Source organism: Dipodomys merriami, unplaced genomic scaffold (genome assembly GCF_024711535.1).
Source record: "Dipodomys merriami isolate MVZ:Mamm:240054 unplaced genomic scaffold, mDipMer1.0.p SCAF_82, whole genome shotgun sequence".
Lineage (NCBI taxonomy): Eukaryota > Metazoa > Chordata > Mammalia > Rodentia > Heteromyidae > Dipodomys > Dipodomys merriami.
This window is the reverse complement of record NW_027206424.1, coordinates 3,903,470-3,922,415: the sequence shown is the minus strand read 5'-3', so window position 1 is coordinate 3,922,415 and position 18,946 is coordinate 3,903,470. Positions and strand designations below refer to the sequence as shown.

At 45.7% G+C, this 18,946-nt stretch overlaps 1 protein-coding gene across 1 annotated transcript in view; it reads right to left on the bottom strand.

Annotated features, from left to right (window-relative positions):
• Nucleotides 1–17,983, bottom strand: part of Glrx3 (glutaredoxin 3) — a 38,532-nt gene extending 20,549 nt beyond the window's left edge. The window contains exons 1-4 of the mRNA XM_070011485.1: nt 17,875–17,983; nt 10,374–10,482; nt 1,135–1,209; nt 211–412 (exon numbers count right to left, since the gene is read on the bottom strand). Of these exons, the coding sequence (XP_069867586.1) occupies nt 211–412; nt 1,135–1,209; nt 10,374–10,482; nt 17,875–17,963 (475 nt within the window). The 5' untranslated portion in view covers nt 17,964–17,983. The remainder of the gene's footprint in view (nt 1–210; nt 413–1,134; nt 1,210–10,373; nt 10,483–17,874) is intronic.
• Nucleotides 17,984–18,946: the final 963 nt, after the last annotated feature.

Here is an 18,946-nt window from a genome sequence, read left to right as displayed (position 1 = left end):
ATTAGGTAATTTCTAAGAGCCCTGGAGGGTCCACCCTTATCTGAATGGACAATGCAAACTAACTCTCAACCACACTTCCTTGTAGGAGAACAAGGAAATTACTGTCTGACTCTGTACAGGTATGTGAACACAGCATAAGATGCATGGAAATGGCGACACATTTCTCCTGCCCCCTACAATGTTTCCATCATCTTACAAGCAGCTTCTTACCACAGCGTGGTTCCTGAGGAGTTCCTTTCATGAACAGCATGCAGGGGGCAGCATGAGTTAGCTTCTTCAGGCGGAGGTGAAGGTCTTCTTTACGGTGATCACTAGCACTGGGTGGAAAGGAGCCACTAGATGCATGGCGCTGAACTTTTTTGGTCAACTCTGGTGCGTGTGCACCATCTAATTGGTCGATCTTCTGAGAATTCTAAAGTTTAAAATGTCATTTAGAATACTTGTGGCATTCCTTAATCATTTATTTCAAACTCTAAAATGATAACAAGTAGATGTTATAGCCAATTTTAAAGAAGTCAACACTGTTATTAGAGAAATGAAAAATCTGATTACCAACTGCCTGCACTGTATCTCATTTTAGAAACACACAATTTTCTCTTCTCCTGAAAACATATTAGGAAAATCACAGAGACATCTCAAAGTAAAACCAGATGAGAGCCTAACCTAAAACAAAAAGGATTTCCCCTGTACCAGCTGGGATGATTCCATTATTGGGAATAAATGAGGTATTTGGAGAACTATGGTGATCCTCATGGGAGCCCTGAAGCACCGTTTTGTTCCCACTTCCTAAAAATCATTAATCAAACTGGAACCAGCCAGATGTTTCATAGTAAACAGGCACATGCCCTGAAGAGCCAACTTCTCAGCCAACTCAGGAAGCACCAGGATCTACAGCCAGAGGCCTGGATTTTGGCCGAGGAGCTCTAGTTTTCTTTTGGTCCTCCACTGTCCCTGGGACCGGGGTAAGCAACCAAAATGGTTCTCGGCATCAGTGCAAAACATAAGGCTATCAGAAAAGGCCAAGACCAACCTCATGTCTCGTGATCAAAAATTAACAAGAGGTAAAGGAACCAAAACAGATCATCCCACAAACCACCAGAGAAGACTGGTCTCTTATAATACCTTAATCCTTACCTTGAAAAACAGAAAGGTGGGGACCGAGCAAATTTCATATTTTTCAGAAACTTCAGGAACAGCTTCAGCTTCCAACTTAAAACAAAAGAATTCAAGCTTGATTATTACAAGGTCCTTATTTACTTCTTGTATATGTAAATCAGTTTCCCATGCATTATCCCTTTCAAGTAGCTGGCTTTTTTTTAGAGTATGGTACAAAAGTTTACGTATGACACATTTACATTTAAATGAGACTCACTGGGCTGGCATGTCATCCACGGAGTCTGCAGTGTCAAAACAGGTTCAGAGGTTTTTATTTTGTTGCACATTTCAAAAGATGCCTGGAGGCTGTGAATAAAATTTTTGGTGCACTAGTGACCTAGTAAATTTTCAATCATATGCAGCTACTACTATATTGAAATCCATAAATCACTGACCCCAGTTATGTCATGATTACAGTGCTTATTTTCTGCCCACAGCAATTCTTGCTGTTTGCTCTATTGACTAATTTCAAGAGGCAGTACATCATGACTGACAGTTGCAGCCTTCTGCAAATTATGAAGCAAAAAGGAGTATTTCTCCAATAAACTATTGATGTCTGATAATTTTTACTTTTAACTCCTGCAAGGCTGCTGGATCTTAAGCAACTATCTTGCTGTTACTTGCTTTCAGGTCTACTTAAACATGTAAATTCGTTTTAAGTAAGAGACTGCATTTTGTCTCGTAATCATTTCCTTGAGGTCCCTTGATAAGGTACAATGTGATATCTGACACATGGGTTGGAAACATTTAGAAACACAATTTCTATATAATGAGAACACAATTACTATAAGCTATTTATGTAGGTCTTTACAAACAATATACTTTGAGAAAAACCAAGATATATTATATTTTTCTCTCACAGGACTGTCTATTTAATAAAAACTTTTGAAACCAATAAAAAATCTGTATTCACATTATACCTATAGGAAATAAAAATTATTGATAAATTATATTGTTAAAATTGTTTAAAATATATACACTGAATTTCTCCAAGAGTGAAAGATTTCCACTGGGCTTGAAATACAATTCTTATCTACAGCTTCACCAAGTCCAGTTATATCTACTGGAATGAAGCCTGATGATTCAGCAGTAGAAAATCATTTGTCTTTGGCTGTGGCTTCCATTTTATACACTGTTAGGTAATGCTTTTTACTACCTTTTTTTTTTTCCTTTTAAAAATGCCCTGTGCAACAGTATTTTTAATTGTTTTCATTTTTTAAAACTTTAACATCAACTGTCCAATAATCTGGAAAAAGACTAAAGGATAGCTATTTAGAACTCGACTCATAGAAATATTTATTTTCTTTAACATACACAGGCATACTCAGAGTATCAATGGTCACAAAAACTGACCGAGGCAAATACCTACAGATGTCACTATCACCTAAGTAAGTGTCCACTACATGCTGGGATTGTGCTAAACAGAGTAAAGACCCCTACACAAAATAGTATATCTGAACTCAATAAAACAGGTAGCACCCTCACAAATTTGTATACATTTTTAAAATCTGATCTCATCTCATAGTTCTGCTGGCTTCCTGTATATCCCTCACTGACGACTCTTCTCAGAAGCAGGACACAGGCCACCCTTGCAATTCCTGCTTAAGCAAAGGGGTCACCACAGGTGTCTCCTCTCAAATCACTGCCCAGATTATGAAGCCTTAGCAGGACCAAGGTAATGGTAGCAGGCCCTCCAGAAAGAAGGGCAGGAATTCTACAATGGAGAACATCTGAAGCCCTAAGACGGTAGCAGAGCTGGGCATGGGGCTCAGTAGTGGACTTAAATCCTCAACAAGGAATCAAACAAGAAAACAAACTTTGCAGCACTAAAATTCTGTGTAAATGAATTTTACAATGAATCCATTTTACTAAGTATTTCATTCAACTTAATAGTTTTATCCATTAAAATTGTCAAAATATTTTTAAACAATTTGTATGCTAAAGAGCTCACAAAAAATCATCAAGTTATGGTTCATGGATGGCCTGCTAAAGATACCTCCTACCATATTATTATACCAACTGTACAGGTAGGGAAGAAAAAGGTACAGTTAATTTTAGACTTCAACTTGACTGACATCCAGGTAACTAATAAAACATTATTTGTGGGCATGTCTATGAATGTTTCTGAAAGAGATACAGGCATTTAATTCCATGGACAGAATAAGGTAGATCTATCCATCCTCGCAAACATGGGTAAGTGCCACCCAGCAAGCTGAGGTCCAAATAGAGCAAAAAGTCAGAGAAGACAGGCAAATTCACTCTATTTCTAAAGCTGCCTAGAAATCAGAACCCCCAACTGTCTGACCTTTGGTCTAGTAACCTGCACCAGAGCCCCCTCCCCAGGACATCCTCCTTCCTCCCCTGACTTCTGAGGCTTTCCATTAGACTGAAGGCTTCACTGCTAGCAGAATGGTTCTCAGGCCTGTGGGAGCTTGGTCTACACTACTTTACCTGTTTCCTGGTATCCTCTAGCCTGCTCAGCCTCCAGAATCAGGGGAGTCAGTTCCCCACTAAATCCCCTCATCTATTTGCATCTTCATGTATGTCCCACTGGTCATCTCTCTGGAGAACCCCAAGGCACGCAGTGACCTGGGTAACAGGTATCCAGTATGTGGCAGAGCTGAGAAGCCAAGTTCATTTAAGTCAAATCTGTGCTTTTTTCCATGGTATCAGTTAACTTTTATACTACTGCTACAATTAAAAAGATCACTTTGGTCTGGGAAGGTGGCTCAGTGGTACAGTGCTTGCCTTGCATTCATGAGGCCCTGAGTTCTATTCCTCTGTACCACATAAGCAGAAAAAGCCATAAGTGGCACTGTGGCTCAAGTGGTAGGGCGCTAGCCTTGAGCTGAAGAGTTCAGGGACAGCACCCAGGCCCAGAGTTCCGGCCTCATGACCAACCAAAAAAAAAAAAAAAAAAGATCATTTTTTTGGCGGGTGGGAAGTGGTTGTGGGCTTGAACTCAGGGCCTGGGCACTGTCCCTGAGCCTCTTCATGCTAAAGGCTAGCGCTCTACCGCTGCTGAGCCACAGTAACACTTCTGGTTTTTAAGTGGTTTATTAGAGATAGAGTCTCTTCTCTGCTGGGGCTAGCTTCAAACCGTGATCCTAGATCTCAGCCTCCTGAGTAGCTAGAATTATAGGTGTGAGCCACTGATGCGTGTAAAAGACCACATTTTAAGGACAGGATTTACACATGCCTTTAGAACCACCAAACATGACGAATCCAGATAATGACTTTGGTGAAAACCACTTGCTTGGGGCTGGGAAGGTGGCTCAGTGGTAGAGTTCTTGCCTTGCATGCATGAGGCCCTGGGCTTGATTACTCAGTACCACATAAGCAGAAAAAGCTGGAAGTGGTGCTGTGGCTCAAGTGGTACAGCACTAGCCTTGAGCTGAAGAGCTGAGGGACAACACCCAGACCCACAGTTCAGGCCCCACAACCGACCAAAAAAAAAACAAAACAAAAAACAAAAAAAAAATTTGCTTCCTATCCCCAAGAATATATGCCATGTGTCTGTGATGAGAGTTGAGAAGCAGAGGAGACATAAAGTAAATCCAGACATGAGGATTCTCTCTTGTACTTCAATTCTACAGGGTCACCAAAGACTGGCATAAAAGAAATGACTCTCAGCTGCAATTTACTCTAAGCCAGATACTATTCCCAGAGTTTCATGTACTGCTGACTCATTTAACCTTCACAATAACAGTCATCGGAGCCATTTCACACAGTGACTGTACAGTAATTTAGAAATTAAGTAATGTGAACTGCATCTTTAAGACTATTGTGTATTTCATAAGAATAAATCAAACAATAGATTTCTGTTTTCACTAAGTAAAAAAATACAAGTACTCAACTCCTCTATACACTTTATCACTTACTTTCAATTACAGTAAACTAAGATACAAATACAGTAACTACCATACAAAGTTTAGCATTAAATGAAACAGTTAAAAAAAAAAAAACTCACCAACCAGCTGGCTGATAAGTATGATAAAGAATTTTTGTACTGAAATACATTACATGGTCAATGAGAAAGAACCACAGGGAAAAAGGAACAGACTTCTCGTAAAATGGATCTGTTTGTTCCTCAGATACAATCACTGAAGAAGCCTTGGCTTGTTCTTTCTCTTCCCATGCAACATATTCTGAAAGATTTTATCAAATAATTAAATAATAAATGCAAACACCTATAACCCCAGCACTCAAGAGGTGGAGGCAGAAGTATTGCAAATTTCAGACCATCCTAGGCTACAGAGAAACACTTAGTCTAAAAAGGAAAAAGTCCTATCACCAGGCCCTGGTGGCTCATACCTGTAATTCTAGCTACTCTGGAGGCTGAGATCTGAGGACAGAGATTTGAAGCTAGCAGAAAAGTCCATGAGACTCTTTTTATCTCAAATTAACCAGCAAAAAGCCAGAAGTGGAGGTGTGGCTCAAATGGTAGTGTCCCTTGGGTAAAAGAGGAACTACACAAGAGCAGGAAGGCCTGAGTTCAAGCCCCTCTACTGTTGAAGTAAGAAAGGTGCATTCCCATTTTAAAAACTAGCAGGTATCTCAGGCAATCCATAAAGAAATTATTTTAGAGCTGGGAAGGTGGCTCAGTGGTAGAGTGCTTGCCTTGCATGCCTGAGGCCCTGGGTTCGATTCCTCAGCACCACATAAGCAAAAAGAAAAAAGCCGGAAGTGGCGCTGTGGCTCAAGTGGTAGAGTGCTAGCCTGGAGCTGAAGAGCTGAGGGACTGCCCAGGCCCAGAGTTCAGGCCCCACGACCGGACCAAAAAGAAAAAAAAAAAAAAAAACAGGAGAAAAAGAGGAAAACATCAAATTAAAAGACAGATAGGGGAAGTTGGGTACAATGGTACACAACTGCAATCCCAGTTACTCAGGAGAATATCTGGGAAGAGGATGATTGCTTGACCCCAGGACTCCAATGCCAGCCAGGGCAACATAGCAACACAAGAAGGGAGGAAAGGAACAAGGAGAGGGAAAGATAGAAAATAAACAGAAGGGAGGGAGGTAAGGAAAAAGAATGGGGAAAAGGAAGAACAGGGAGGAAAAAGAAGGAGAAGAAAGAAAAAGGAGATGGAGAGAAGGAGTGAGAAGCCAGGAAGAGAGGGAAGGAAGAAAAAGCAAAAGAAAGGTGAGGAGCCAGGCGCCAGCGGCTCATACCTGTAATCCTAGCTACTCAGGAGGCTGAGATCTGAGGATCTCAGTTCAAAGCTAGCCCAGGCAGGAAAGACCGTGAGACTCCTATCTCCAATAAACCACTAGAAAACCGGAAGTTGCGCTGTAGCTCAAGTGGTACCTTGAGCTGAAGAGCTGAAGAGCTGAGGGACAGCACCCAGGCCCAGAGATCAAGCCCCATGATCGCCAAAAAAAAAAAAAAAAAAAAAGAAAAGTGAGGAGGGAGAAGAAAGGAGGAAGAAAGAAAAGGAGGGAGAAACAGCAGGAGGAAGAAAGGAGAAAGGAAGAGGAGGAAGAAGAAGAAGGGAGAATGGAAAAGTTGAAAAAAAGAGGATAAAAGAGAGGGAAAGAGGTTGGAGAAAGGAAGAAGGAAGAACAGAGGAGGGAGAAAGAAAAAGAAGCAAGGAGATGAGAGAAAAAAGGATGAAATATTAGCCAGACTCTACAAATTTTTCAGAAGCCTTCAACACAAAAGAAAGCTGTTTCAAAATGAATTGAGTAATTCTTATTAGCAAAGGACAGCTTCTCACTCACTCCTCTGCTCACTGCAGTCCAGCAAGGGCCTTTTAATTACTTAACTTACAAACTTCAGCATACTACCTCTGCTTTGATCATGCAGGTCCACTACAAGCCACTGACACACTCAACAGCAGGTATAATCAGGCTCCAGTAGCCCTGACGATCCAACAGCACTGAGGCTACAACTCCGGGCTCACAGAAACACTTAAGCATCTGAACAAATTTAAAATCTCACTGCCAACACTCTCACAGCAATGTGAGAGGTATTCTACAGTCACTTTAAATAAGTCATTCAGATGGCAGCTGAGAACAGTATGTCACCTAAGCCAGTAACCTTACACACACCAAGCAGACTTCGAACAATTACCATCATCTTGATTAATCTTATGATTGAAATGTTTAATCATTCATTTCACTTGTAATCATTATCTTTTATCACTGACCAAACATGCAGTTTTAATGTCCCCTTCTATTATTTATATTAGACATTTCAGGGCTACATTCTAAGGCTACATTACACATTTCATTGGAATTTTAAGTAAGTCCTTAAATTTTAAAAAGCTAACTATTACATTCCTATTTGCTCTATCTGCATAAAGAAACACTGAAGGATTCATGCAAAATTAATACACGCAGTTACGTGTGAGGAGGGCCACGGGGTTGAGAGAATGGAGTGCAGTGGAGTGGGCCTGTTCAAGGTATGCTCTCCAAAGTTCAGAGCCACTGGAGACTACCACCTATACAGAGCCAGCATCAGTATAAAAGCCTGGGGCTGGAGGCACAGCTCAGTTTGTAGAGTGCTAGCCAAAGAGCAAAACACGTCAGGTAGAGTCCAGTCCCCGTCTGCCAGAGAAGTTTATCACCCAGACTATACAAATGAATTATCCCATTTTGGAATTGTTTTCCATTTACATAACAAGAGACAACTATATTGTATTTTTACCCATTCATGTACCAATGTACGTGTACAATGAATTCACAAATTCTGGTTTTAAATCCCAAAGTTTTAGGCCAGACTTGGTAAACACATGCCTGTAACCAGGACTTAAGAGGCTGAGTAAGAAGAGAGTTCAAGGCCGACCTAAACAGCATAGAAATCTTGTCTCAAATAAAGCTAAGTTTTCATTTTAAAAGGGCTTTTTCTCTTATGGGCATTCATAGTATCCATCAATCTCAACTCAGAGACATGTAAATCCTAACAATTCTGACTCTTAAATACCATCTATGCCTCTTTTACCAGTAATTCACCACTCAACTCATACTTTAGTCCTGTTGCCTAAACCAGTATTAGTGCTGAGTGATGACATTTAAATGTGTTAAAACAATGTCACACAGGGGCTGGGAAGGTAGCTCAGCAGTAGAGTGCATGCCTTGCAAGCCTGAGGCCCTGGGTTCGATTCCTCAGCACCACATAAACAGAAAAAGCCGGAAGTGGTGCTGTGGCTCCAGTGGTAGAGCGCCAGCCTTGAGCTGAAGAGCTGAGGGACAGCGCCCAGACTCAGAGTTCAGGCCCCATGACCGGCAAAAAAAAAAAGTCACACAAGCAGAAAAGGTTAAAAGCTCTGTACATATGACCAGATAAGACGATGTTAAGCAAAATGAACCCCAAGATAGGGACACAAGTGGTTTTTACTTTCTTGCTGTTGTTTCTAACGTATTTGTAATGCACCATGTGATTTTTTTTTTGGGGGGGGTACTTTGTATGTTCCTCCCCAAAAGTATAACCTCTGTTTTCACTGTATTTGATGTCGGTGCCCTGCATCTTGTATATACACTTCTCTAATTTGAGGAGAGGAAGGGAAAAAAACAAATTGTTTAAATAGAGATACAGTTGATCCATTGTAACAATGAGATGTTCAAGACACTATGGTGAAAAGTGAACTTTACAATTTAGGTGGGGGTGCCGGCAGTGGTGGCACACGCCGGTAATCAACGAGGATGAGGCAGGAGGATCACAAGTTCAAAACCAGCCTGGGCTACAATTTAGGTGGGGGGTGGTATAGTTGTGGAGGTGGGAGGGAAGGGTTGGAAGGGGAAAAACAAAGGAGAGGCAACAATGCTTGATAGGAACTGTACTCATTACCTTGCTCGTATAACTGTAACCCCTCTGTACAGTATTTTTACAATAAAAAAGTATTAAAAAAAAAAAGTCACACATTGATCAAAATGAACTAGCAACTCAATGGCAGCGATGGGAGGGAGGGAACAGTGAAACAGGGAACAGCTGACGCTATGCAAAACAAAAGAAATGTACATGTCACCCAATGTGGAAGAAAGAGCTGTATCACAAAGCTCATAGAACTCATAAATGTTAAAGACCACGATAGACAATCTGCCCCATGAAAGTTGGAATGTGTTTGTGACTTTAACTAAGCATCACTATCCCACCATACTGTGAAATTCAGGAAATTATGTAATCACTTAATCACAATAAAGAATTTGAAAAAAAAAAAAAAAAAACAATGTCACAACCACGACAGAGATGCTGGGAGTGTAGGAACTGAAAAACAAAGGAAGGCTGAGGGAATGCTCACTTCAATCCCCAAAACCAAAGGAAAAATAAAAAGCAGGAGACCACAGGGCTTCCCTTTTCTTCTGGATTCTATTTTTCTTTTTCTTTCTTTTTTTTTTTTTTTTTTTTTTGGGTCCGGTCGTGGAGCCTGAACTCTGGGCCTGGGCGCTGTCCCTCAGCTCTTCAGCTCAAGGCTAGCGCTCTACCACTTGAGCCACAGCGCCACTTCCGGCTTTTTACTTTTTGCTTATGTGGTGCTGAGGAATCGAACCCAGGGCCTCGAGCATGCAAGGCAAGTGCTCTACCACTGAGCCACCTTCCCAGCCCTCTTTCTTTTTTTTTTGTCAGTTGGTTGTAGGGCCTGAACTCTGGGCCTGGGTGCTGTTCCTCAGCTCTTCAGCTCAAGGCTAGCACTCTACCACTGAGCCACAGCGCCACCTCCAGCTTTTTCTGCTTATGTGGTGCAGAGGAATCGAACCCAGGGCCTCATGCATGCAAGGCAAGCGCTCTACCACTGAGCCACCTTCCCAGCCCCTCTTCTGGATTCTAAAAAGAAATTTTCCATTTCTCCCACAGGTCAGCATTTACCCAATCTAAGACAGCAACTTCCTCCAGTTGTCCTGGTCCCTAGCAGCCTATATATATATTCTCTTTCCAGTCATTTGCCAAACCATATCTAGCTTTTCTCTTTTTTTTTTTTTTTCATATCTAGCTTTTCAATGAAAAAAGTCTTCTTAATATTTCAACTATCATATTATCCACACTAAATTATTCTGCTATGGCCCTCAAATATTTTGGTTCTTTGCCCATTCTGATATATCCTATCCAAAAACACGTGATTTTTACACTTGAGAAATAAAAAGTCTTAAGAATAATCTACTGCCAAAGTAGCAGATCTCAACACCAATTATAAAGATGTGAAATTACATACCATCCCCTTTTTATTTAATATAGTCTAACGCATAAATCAGAAATTCATAAAGACATAACATGGAAAATACCTTCACAAACGAAACTTGAGAGTGTTCTTTAGCTAACTCTGCCATTACATCATTCATCTGCACACATTGTGGAGCCCAAGGTGCCCAGAAGTGGACCACGAGGAGGGACCTGTAAATTGATAAAATGCCACCTTTTAAAAAGTATGTTAAACTTTAGAAATAAGAAAATCCAGATGTAAATTTTACTACAAACAAAACCAATAAGGGAAATGCTTAAACTGTTTTGTATTACTACAATTTTGCTGTATTAAGCACAAGAACACAAGGTGTTGAGACTTTTGGATACATTTTCAGAGTAGTGCTGTTTTATGAGTCAAGATTTAATCCATGTAAAGTGCTTCTAAACATCCATCAATCTCAACTCAGAGACATGTAAATCAACAATATTTTCAGGGCCTTGAGTACAGTGAAAACTAAATTTCTAGAACAACAATGCTTGTGACAAATGGTTATAGCCATATGTACCTCTGACTATTTTCATACCAAACTTTGCCAGAGAAGATAGATATCATTAGGTCTACCTAATATCAAACTGAAACTCACTTGGTATTAAAGAACTCTAAATTCAATGCAATGCAATCTTCCTTGGAAAACACTGGGCTAAGAGGAGGGGGAGAGGAGAGGGAGAAACCTGTTGTTGAAATTGGTTTAGGAAGTGGGGGAAGAATTGGACAGTGACAGAGGATATGAGACTGATTAGAACACATCGCAAACGTGCATGGAAATGCACTCCCTTTGTAACTAATGTACACTACAACAAGTTTTTAATCAAATATAAGCATCCTCCAAAATATCTTTTTAAAAATTTCAAGAAAAGACATGTTACTTGGAGAAAAGAACTAAGGGACAATGAATGCTATGGTCAAGAAATGGCAAACCAAAAAAGCCAAGAAAATAAGGAGAGAAAAAGTGAAGCAGAGGAAGGTGGGGGGAGGGTAAGATCTGGTGACAGCTAGCAGTTCAGGCTTAAATGCTGTGGAGGTGCTGGCCTGAATCTCTAGACAGAAGCTGTGAAGCCGAAATGAAGGAAGTTCAGTGCACTTAAGTGTGAGAGTGGAGCTCAAGGAAGATGCCCGTGTTGGTCTACAGATCTGGGATCAAAGAACAGCCGCAACCCACTGCAAAGGGACAGAAGAAAGCTAGTGTCAGCCCATCAACATTGCCAGGTAGATAGAGAAGGGGGGTGGGGCAGCTGTGCAGTATAGGAACGTCAGAGAGTCAGAGAAGTCAAGAGAAGAGAACTACTAAATGCAGCACAAAAGGAAATGCAGCACAAAAGGTTTACTAACATCGTGACTGGATGTCAGTGTTCTAACAGAAGCATGCAGACTGCAGCACAGAAGACTGAGCTGAAGTAAGGCATTACACTGCTAGAAAACTACTTTAGGAGATTGTGCTATATAGAGGAAAGCAGGATCAAGGGATTGACTTTAATGCAAGGATATTGTGTGCTTATTGATTCCGTTCAAGGACAGTACAAAGGAGGGCAGTGGGCAGGCTGAAGGTCTGAGAGACAACCGAGGATTTGCCGAACAGGACTCACTCCTGTAATCCTAGCTACTCAGGAGGCTGAGATCTGAGGATCACCGTTCAAAGTCAGCCCGGGCAGGAAAATCCAAGAGACTTTTATCTCCAATAAACCACTAGAAAACCGGAAGTGGGGATGTGGCTCAAGGGTTGAGCGCTGGCCTTGAGCTGCCTTGAGCTGCCTTGAACTGAAGAACGCAGGAGGCTGAGATCTGAGGACTGAAGTTTAAGGCCAGCCCAGGCAGGAAGGAGACTATCTCCAATTAACCATCAGAAAAACGGAAGTGGAGCTGCGGCTCAAAGTGGTAGAGCTATAGCCTTGAGCAAAAAAGGCTCAGCCCTGTCCTACAGTTCAAGCCCCAGGACAACAATAAGTAGACAAACATCACTGAAAAAAAGAGAAATAGAGGACCAGGACCACAGGCAGATCTGAAGAAAAAGCTACCTAGGAGCACACAAAAGGCAAAAAAGAAAAGGTTCCAAAAGAAGGCCCACCTGGCACCCACCTGGGGGCCACTGGGACCCCAGTCAGTGGATTACAATTGCATCCAGATCCCAGAACCTTCTGAAAGTGATAATGAAAAATTATTGTGTTCATCAAATAGTACTTTCCTTTTTCCCTCAGCATTTAGCTAGACCAAATTTTTCAGTCTTCTTTGTAGTTGTCTGGGGCTGTGGAACTGAATTCTAGCTAGCAGAACACAGGCCTGAACCGTAAACCCCGTGCTGGTTCTAGCCCCACCTCCCAACAATACACAGCCTCCAGAGAAGGCTCCAAGGCCTGAGGATGGCAAGAAGGAAAACAGGTTCACAAAAACCTTGGGTAAGGAATGTTACACCTAACAATCCCATGCCCACAAATCTGGGAGAAAGTACAGAAGCCAAACAAGAGGAACTAAGAAAGCTCTTCTGCAACTGGGAATACATTGTCTAGTTTGGAACATGTAAAAAGGAATGTTATAATATCTGTTTAAAGCTATGAGGACACTGGCAATAATAAAGGTTAGTTCCAGGACTGAAAGGTTGATCATTTAACGATCACAGACATGAGGAAAATCTTAGCTACACTGACTTAGTATTAATATTTTCATGTTGATATGCCATATCAAGTTGGCCTTTTTAAAAAGGGAGGACAGGAGGAAGCTCTTATTTAGAGAACACGTCTGCAGCCGAAGGTGATGCCTACTTCACAGATCTGTACTCCTCTTGAGTATAACAGAACAGGTTGGCTCCATGTTTAGAGGAGCTGTTAGAAATTAACAACAGGCAAGTCTAACTATTGTAAAAATGACCCTAAAGAAAACTGCTTGAAAAAGACAAATCCCAAGATTGTAGGTGGAGAAATCTGAAACTATCTCCACTATGTCCACATTTCAAATGGAAATAAACAAATCCAAGTATAAAAGCTGTGACAAGGCTACCTTGAAATAAAAACTGATTCAAGCTTTAGAAAAACTAAGTGAATCATAAGAAGTGAGACCTTAAAAACACTGTTAGCCAGACAGTACAGGTGAATCACATCTGTAATCTTAGCCATTCAGGAGGCTAAGATCCAGAGGATTGCAGTTGTAAGCCAACCTGGGCAGAAAAGTCCATGAGACTCCACCTCCAAAACCACAGCAAAAAACCAAGCTCAAATAGTGACCCAAGTGGTAGAGCACCAGCCAAGAAAGCAAAGGAAGCAATGCTGAGTTCAAATCCCATTCCTGGAGGAGTCATCACTAGGGGCTCATATGTATAATCTTAGCTACTCATGAGGCTGAGAACTGAGGATTGCAATTTGAATCTAGCCCAGGCAGAGAAGTCCCATTATCTCCAATTAACCAGCAAAAAAGTCAAAAGCAGAGGTGAGGGCTGGGAAGGTGGCTCAGTGGTAGAGCGCTTGCCTTGCATGCATGAGGCCCTGGATTCGATTCCTCAGCACCACATAAGCAGAAAAAAAAAAGCCAGAAGTGGCGCTGTGGCTCAAGTGGTAGAGCGCTAGCCTTGAGCTGAGGGACAGCGCCCAAGGCCCAGAGTTCAGGCCCCACGACCGGACCAAAAAAAAAGCAGAGGTGAGATTCAAATGGTAGAGTTGTCAGCCTTGAGTAAAAAAAGCCAAGCAAAAGCCAGAGGTCCTGAGTTCAAACCCCAGTACCTTCACAAAGAAAAGAAACTGACAAGGGATGAAGAATGGAAGAAGCAAGGAACTACATCCATCTATAAATCAAGTACAAAAACATGGCAAACTATAATGACAGAAAGCACATCAGGCCGGGCACTGGTGGCTCACGCCTGTAATCCTAAATACTCAGGAGGCTGAGATCTGAGGATCATGGTTCAAAGCCAGCCTGGCAGGAAAGCCCATGAGACTCTTATCTCCTAAAATTAGCCACCCAAAAACTGGAAATGGAGCTGTTGCTCAAAGTTGTAGAGGGCTAGCCTTGAGTGAAAGAGCTCAGGGACAGTGCCTAGGTCCCGACCAACAGGCCTCATGACCAACAAAGAAAATAAAGAGGTCTGGGAATGTGGCTTAGCAGTAGAGTGCTTGCCTAGCATTCATGAAGCCCAGGTTCGATTCCTCAGTACCACATAAACAGAAAAAGCTGGAAGTGGTGCTGTGGCTCAAAGTGGTAGAGCACTAGCCTTGAGCAAAAGAAGCTCAGGGACAGTGTCCAGGCCCTACACTCAAGCCCCAGGATGGAAGGGAGGGAGGGAGGGAGGGAGGGAGAGAGGGAGGGAGGGAGGGAGGGAGGGAGGGAGGGAGGGAGGGAGGGAAGAAAACAAGCAAGCAAGCAGATCAGTGGTTGAAGAAAGAGACTAAAGATTTGGGGCTCAACCTCCTTATTCAAAATATATCACATCTGACAAGAAACATTCTTTTTATTGTTGTAGTATTTTTTTGGGGGGGAGTCCGGTCGTGGGGCCTGAACTCTGGGCCTGGGCGCTGTCCCTCAGCTCTTCAGCTCAAGGCTAGCGCTCTACCACTTGAGCCACAGCGCCACTTCCAGCGTTTTTCTTTTGTTTATGTGGTGCTGAGGAATCGAACCCAGGGCCTCAGGCATGCAAGGCAAGCGCTCTACCACTGAGCCACCTTCCCAGCCCCCCCACTGTAGTATTGTTAAGCTAGAATATAACTTTTCATCAACTCTGACAAACTTTGTTTTTTTTGTTTGTTTTTTTCTTGGGGGGTCCGGTTGTGGAGCCTAAACTCTGGGCCTGGGCGCTGTCCCTCAGCTCTTCAGCTCAAGGATAGCGCTCTACCACTTGAGCCACAGCGCCACTTCCGGTGTTTTCTTTTTGCTTATGTGGTGCTGAGGAATCGAACCCAGGGCCTCAGGCATGCAAGGCAAGCGCTCTACCACTGAGCCACCTTCCCAGCCCCCTCTGACAAACTTTTAAAATCTTATTTAATAATCAAAAGGATGGTGAAGGCTAGGTATGGTGGCTCATGCCTATAGAGATAGAGATGGAGAGAATCAAGGTTGGAGGCAAAAAGTTATTGAGAACCCATGTCAACCAATAAAGCTGCCTGTGTTGGTATGAGCTAGTCATTACAGCTAAAGAGTCCGCATGAAGGGTTCTGGCCTGGGGGGAGGGGAGGAAGGATAGAGGGAGGGAAGAAGAGAGGAAGAAGGGAGGAAGGGGAGAGGAAGGGGAGAGGGAGAGAACTCACTACAGAAAAAAAAAAAAAAAGAAAAAAAAAAAGCCTGGGGTAGTGGTTAAAGTTGTAGAAATGCATGCCTACCAAGAAACTTCAAACCCCAGTACCACCAAAAAGAAAAGAGGGAAGAAAAAGGAGAAAGAGGGAAAAGGAGGCAAGAGGAAGGGGCCCCAGAACATCAAAGTGCCCCAGAACATCAAAGTGCTTCTTTGCCGTGGAAGATATTGAAGATTCACATCAGGGCCACACCCACAGCAAAAGAGCTTGTAGAGCCATATGCAGACATCTATCCTAAGTAAGGCAGATTCATAGATGTGCCAAACTGTAAAATCCAATGGCCAACAACTGTTAGTTGTACCAAAGTATTATAAAAACATTGAAAAATAAAATTTGCAAAGAAATTTTAACGCCACAGGAAAGTGCTCATTTTTTGTGTTTTTATTTTTGCTGTTGTTTTGTTTTTGATTACTGAAATAAGTATACTGGGGGAAATAGCTCAGTGCTGGCCTAGCATATGTGAGGCCCTGAGTTCAATCTTCAGCATTAAAAAAAAAAAATTAAACCACTATCAAACATTGTAACAGCAGGAATTCAGCTGTAAATGCAAAAAGGGAAACATATGCACAGCGCTCAAATCCCTGTTTATGTTCCCACTTTCCCTAACATGGCTTTGAAGAGCAATGTAACTTCTCTGAACTCCCACATCTACACACAACAATAACACCCTGGGATGTTGGCAGAAGTGACATCATCAAAACATGACTTTAATGTGAACTGAAGTACAATCATCTAACAGTCTCCTCCTATTGAGATGCTCACCCATTTGTTGGTTTAGTATTTAATGCCCGAAATCATAAGGTGCATATCTGAAATAAACAATGATGTCACAGTCTTCTAGGTTATTTCCAATAGTAACCTCCCCTTTTTAGTAGGCACCCCAATATGCCCAGGCATTGTCTGAGGAAAACATTCATAGGAAGATCAGGTTGGGTGAAGCAAGGTAACTCGGTTCTTCAGTCAATTATTAGCGCTTGTTGTTTTTCTGTTACACTACACTACCATTTGCTCCTTACGGGTACTCGACGTGCAGAACCTCCGGACTCCCCCACAGCAGGCGTTAATACCCACTGTGGAACCGCTGGCGTGTCTGTCCCCAGTTCCACCCGCTTAACCTGCCAAGCCAGCACTTCCCAGCCTGGGCCCTGGAGGCCCGGGACCCGCGGGCCTGCCTCTCGGCCCGGCTGCAGGCCGGCGTCCAGGCGGTGGTCTTGAGCAGGTCAGGGGCAGCGCCAAGGCCCCGAGTTCAAGGCCAACCACAACAAAGGCCAGGAAGTGCTTGAAATACTCAACGGAAATCTTCCCACGGTGCCACGAAGGACACCCGCCCGGGCCCCGCGGGGCCGCTCCCCACCGCAACGCCGCGGCTGGCCTGCTAGGCCGGCCCGGTCGCGTCTGGCGGCCGAACGCGGGAGCTGAGCTCGGGCCTCGGCCGCCCGGCCGCGCCCCGGCCCCGGGCTGTCTCCGTGCACGCTCCCCGCCTCCACCCGGCGCGGCCGGCAGACCGGGGCGGCGGCCACCGGAGGCGGGGACCACAGGGGGGGGCGCGGGATCGGGGGGGGCGGCCCGGGACGGGGGGTGGGGAGCGGCCCAGGACGAGGGGGGGCGCCCCGGGGAGGGGAGCGGCCCGAGACCCGGGGGGGGGGAGCGGCTTGGGCCCGGGGGGCGGGGGTAAGTTCGGCCCGGGGCCCGGGGAGGGGAGCGGCTTGGGCCCGGGGGGCGGGGGTAAGTTCGGCCCGGGGCCCGGGGAGGGGAGCGGCTTGGGCCCGGGGGGCGGGGGTAAGTTCGGCCCGGGGCCCGGGGAGGGGAGCGGCTTGGGCCCGGGGGGCGGGAGGGGGGGTTCGGCCCGGGGCCCGGACCCGCGCGAGGGCCCAGGCGCCCCAGAACCGCGAGGGCCGGGCACTGGGGGCGTCGGCGAGCCCGGGACGTCCTCCGGGCCCCCTCGGCCGCGGGCGGCCCCCGGTTCCGAGGCCGCGAGCCGGGGCGGCGGGCCGGCGCCGCTTCCGGAGGCGCGGCCCACTCGGCGGGGCCCCGGCGGCCACGCCAGCCCGGGGCCGAGTCAGCGACCAGCGTCCCGTCTCCGGGCCGGCTCCGGGGCCCCGGGCCCCCGCCCGCCCGCCCGCCCGCCGGGCCCGGGCCGCCCCCCGCCAACGCCCCGGGCCGGCCGCCGAGGCCCGGGCCCGCCTGCCGCCAGACAGCCGGGCCGCCCGCGCGCCGCCCCGCCCGGACTCCCGGCCCGCTTCTTTCCCCGCCTGTCGCCGCCGCCCGGCTTACTTGGCTTTGAGGCCCAGCAGCTCCTCGAACTGCCCGGCCGAGCCGACCTCCACGAGGGCCGAAGCCGCCTCAGCCGCCCCCGCCGCCATGCTGCCGCAACCAGGCCGGAGCAGCCGAACGCCGGCCGCTCGATGGGGCGGGCCCGCGCGAGGCCGCGGCGCGCGGAGGCCCCGCCCCGGCCCGCCCCGGCCCCGCCCACGCGGGCGGCTGCGCTGACTTGGAATCCCGAAGGCGGCGCCCGCGGGAGCTGGGGGCTGCGGGCCTGGCCTCCAGCGGCGGGCTGCGGGTGTGTGAGTGTGAGTGCGTGTGTCTGTGTGTGTGTCTGTGTGCTCTGTGTGTGTCTGTGTGTGTGTGTCTGTCTGTGTGCTCTGTGTGTGTCTGTGTGTCTGTGTCTGTGTGCTCTGTGTGTGTGTCTGTGTGTCTGTGTCTGTGTGCTCTGTGTGTGTGTCTGTGTCTGTGTCTGTGTGTGTCTGTGTGCTCTGTGTGTGTCTGTGTGTCTGTGTATGTGTGTCTGTGTGCTCTGTGTGTGTCTGTGTCTGTGTGCTCTGTCTCTGTCTGTGTGTGTGTCTGTGTGCTCTGTGTGTGTCTGTGTGTCTGTGTGCTCTGTGTGTGTGTCTGTCTGTGTGCTCTGTGTGTGTGTCTGTGTGTGTCTGTGTGCTCTGTGTGTGTCTGTGTGTATCTGTGTCTGTGTCTGTGTGCTCTGTGTGTGTCTGTGTGTCTGTGTCTGTGTGTCTGTGTCTGTGTGCTCTGTGTGTATGTGTGTCTGTGTCTGTGTGTCTGTGTCTGTGTGCTCTGTGTGTGTGTGGCTAGCTGGCTGTGTGTGTGCATTTTCTGTGTGGGTGGTCTGTGTGTCTGTGTGTGTGCTCTGTGTATGTGTGTCTGTGGCTGGCTAGCTGTGTCTGTGTGTGTGTGCTCTGTGTGTGTCTGGCTGGCTGTGTATGTGTTCTGTGTGTGTGTGTCTATGACTGGCTGGCTGGCCGTGTCTGTCTGTGGCTGACTGGCTGTCTGTGGCTATATGTCTCTCTGTGGCTGTCTGTGGCTGTCTGTCTGTCTGTGGCTGGCTGGCTGGCTG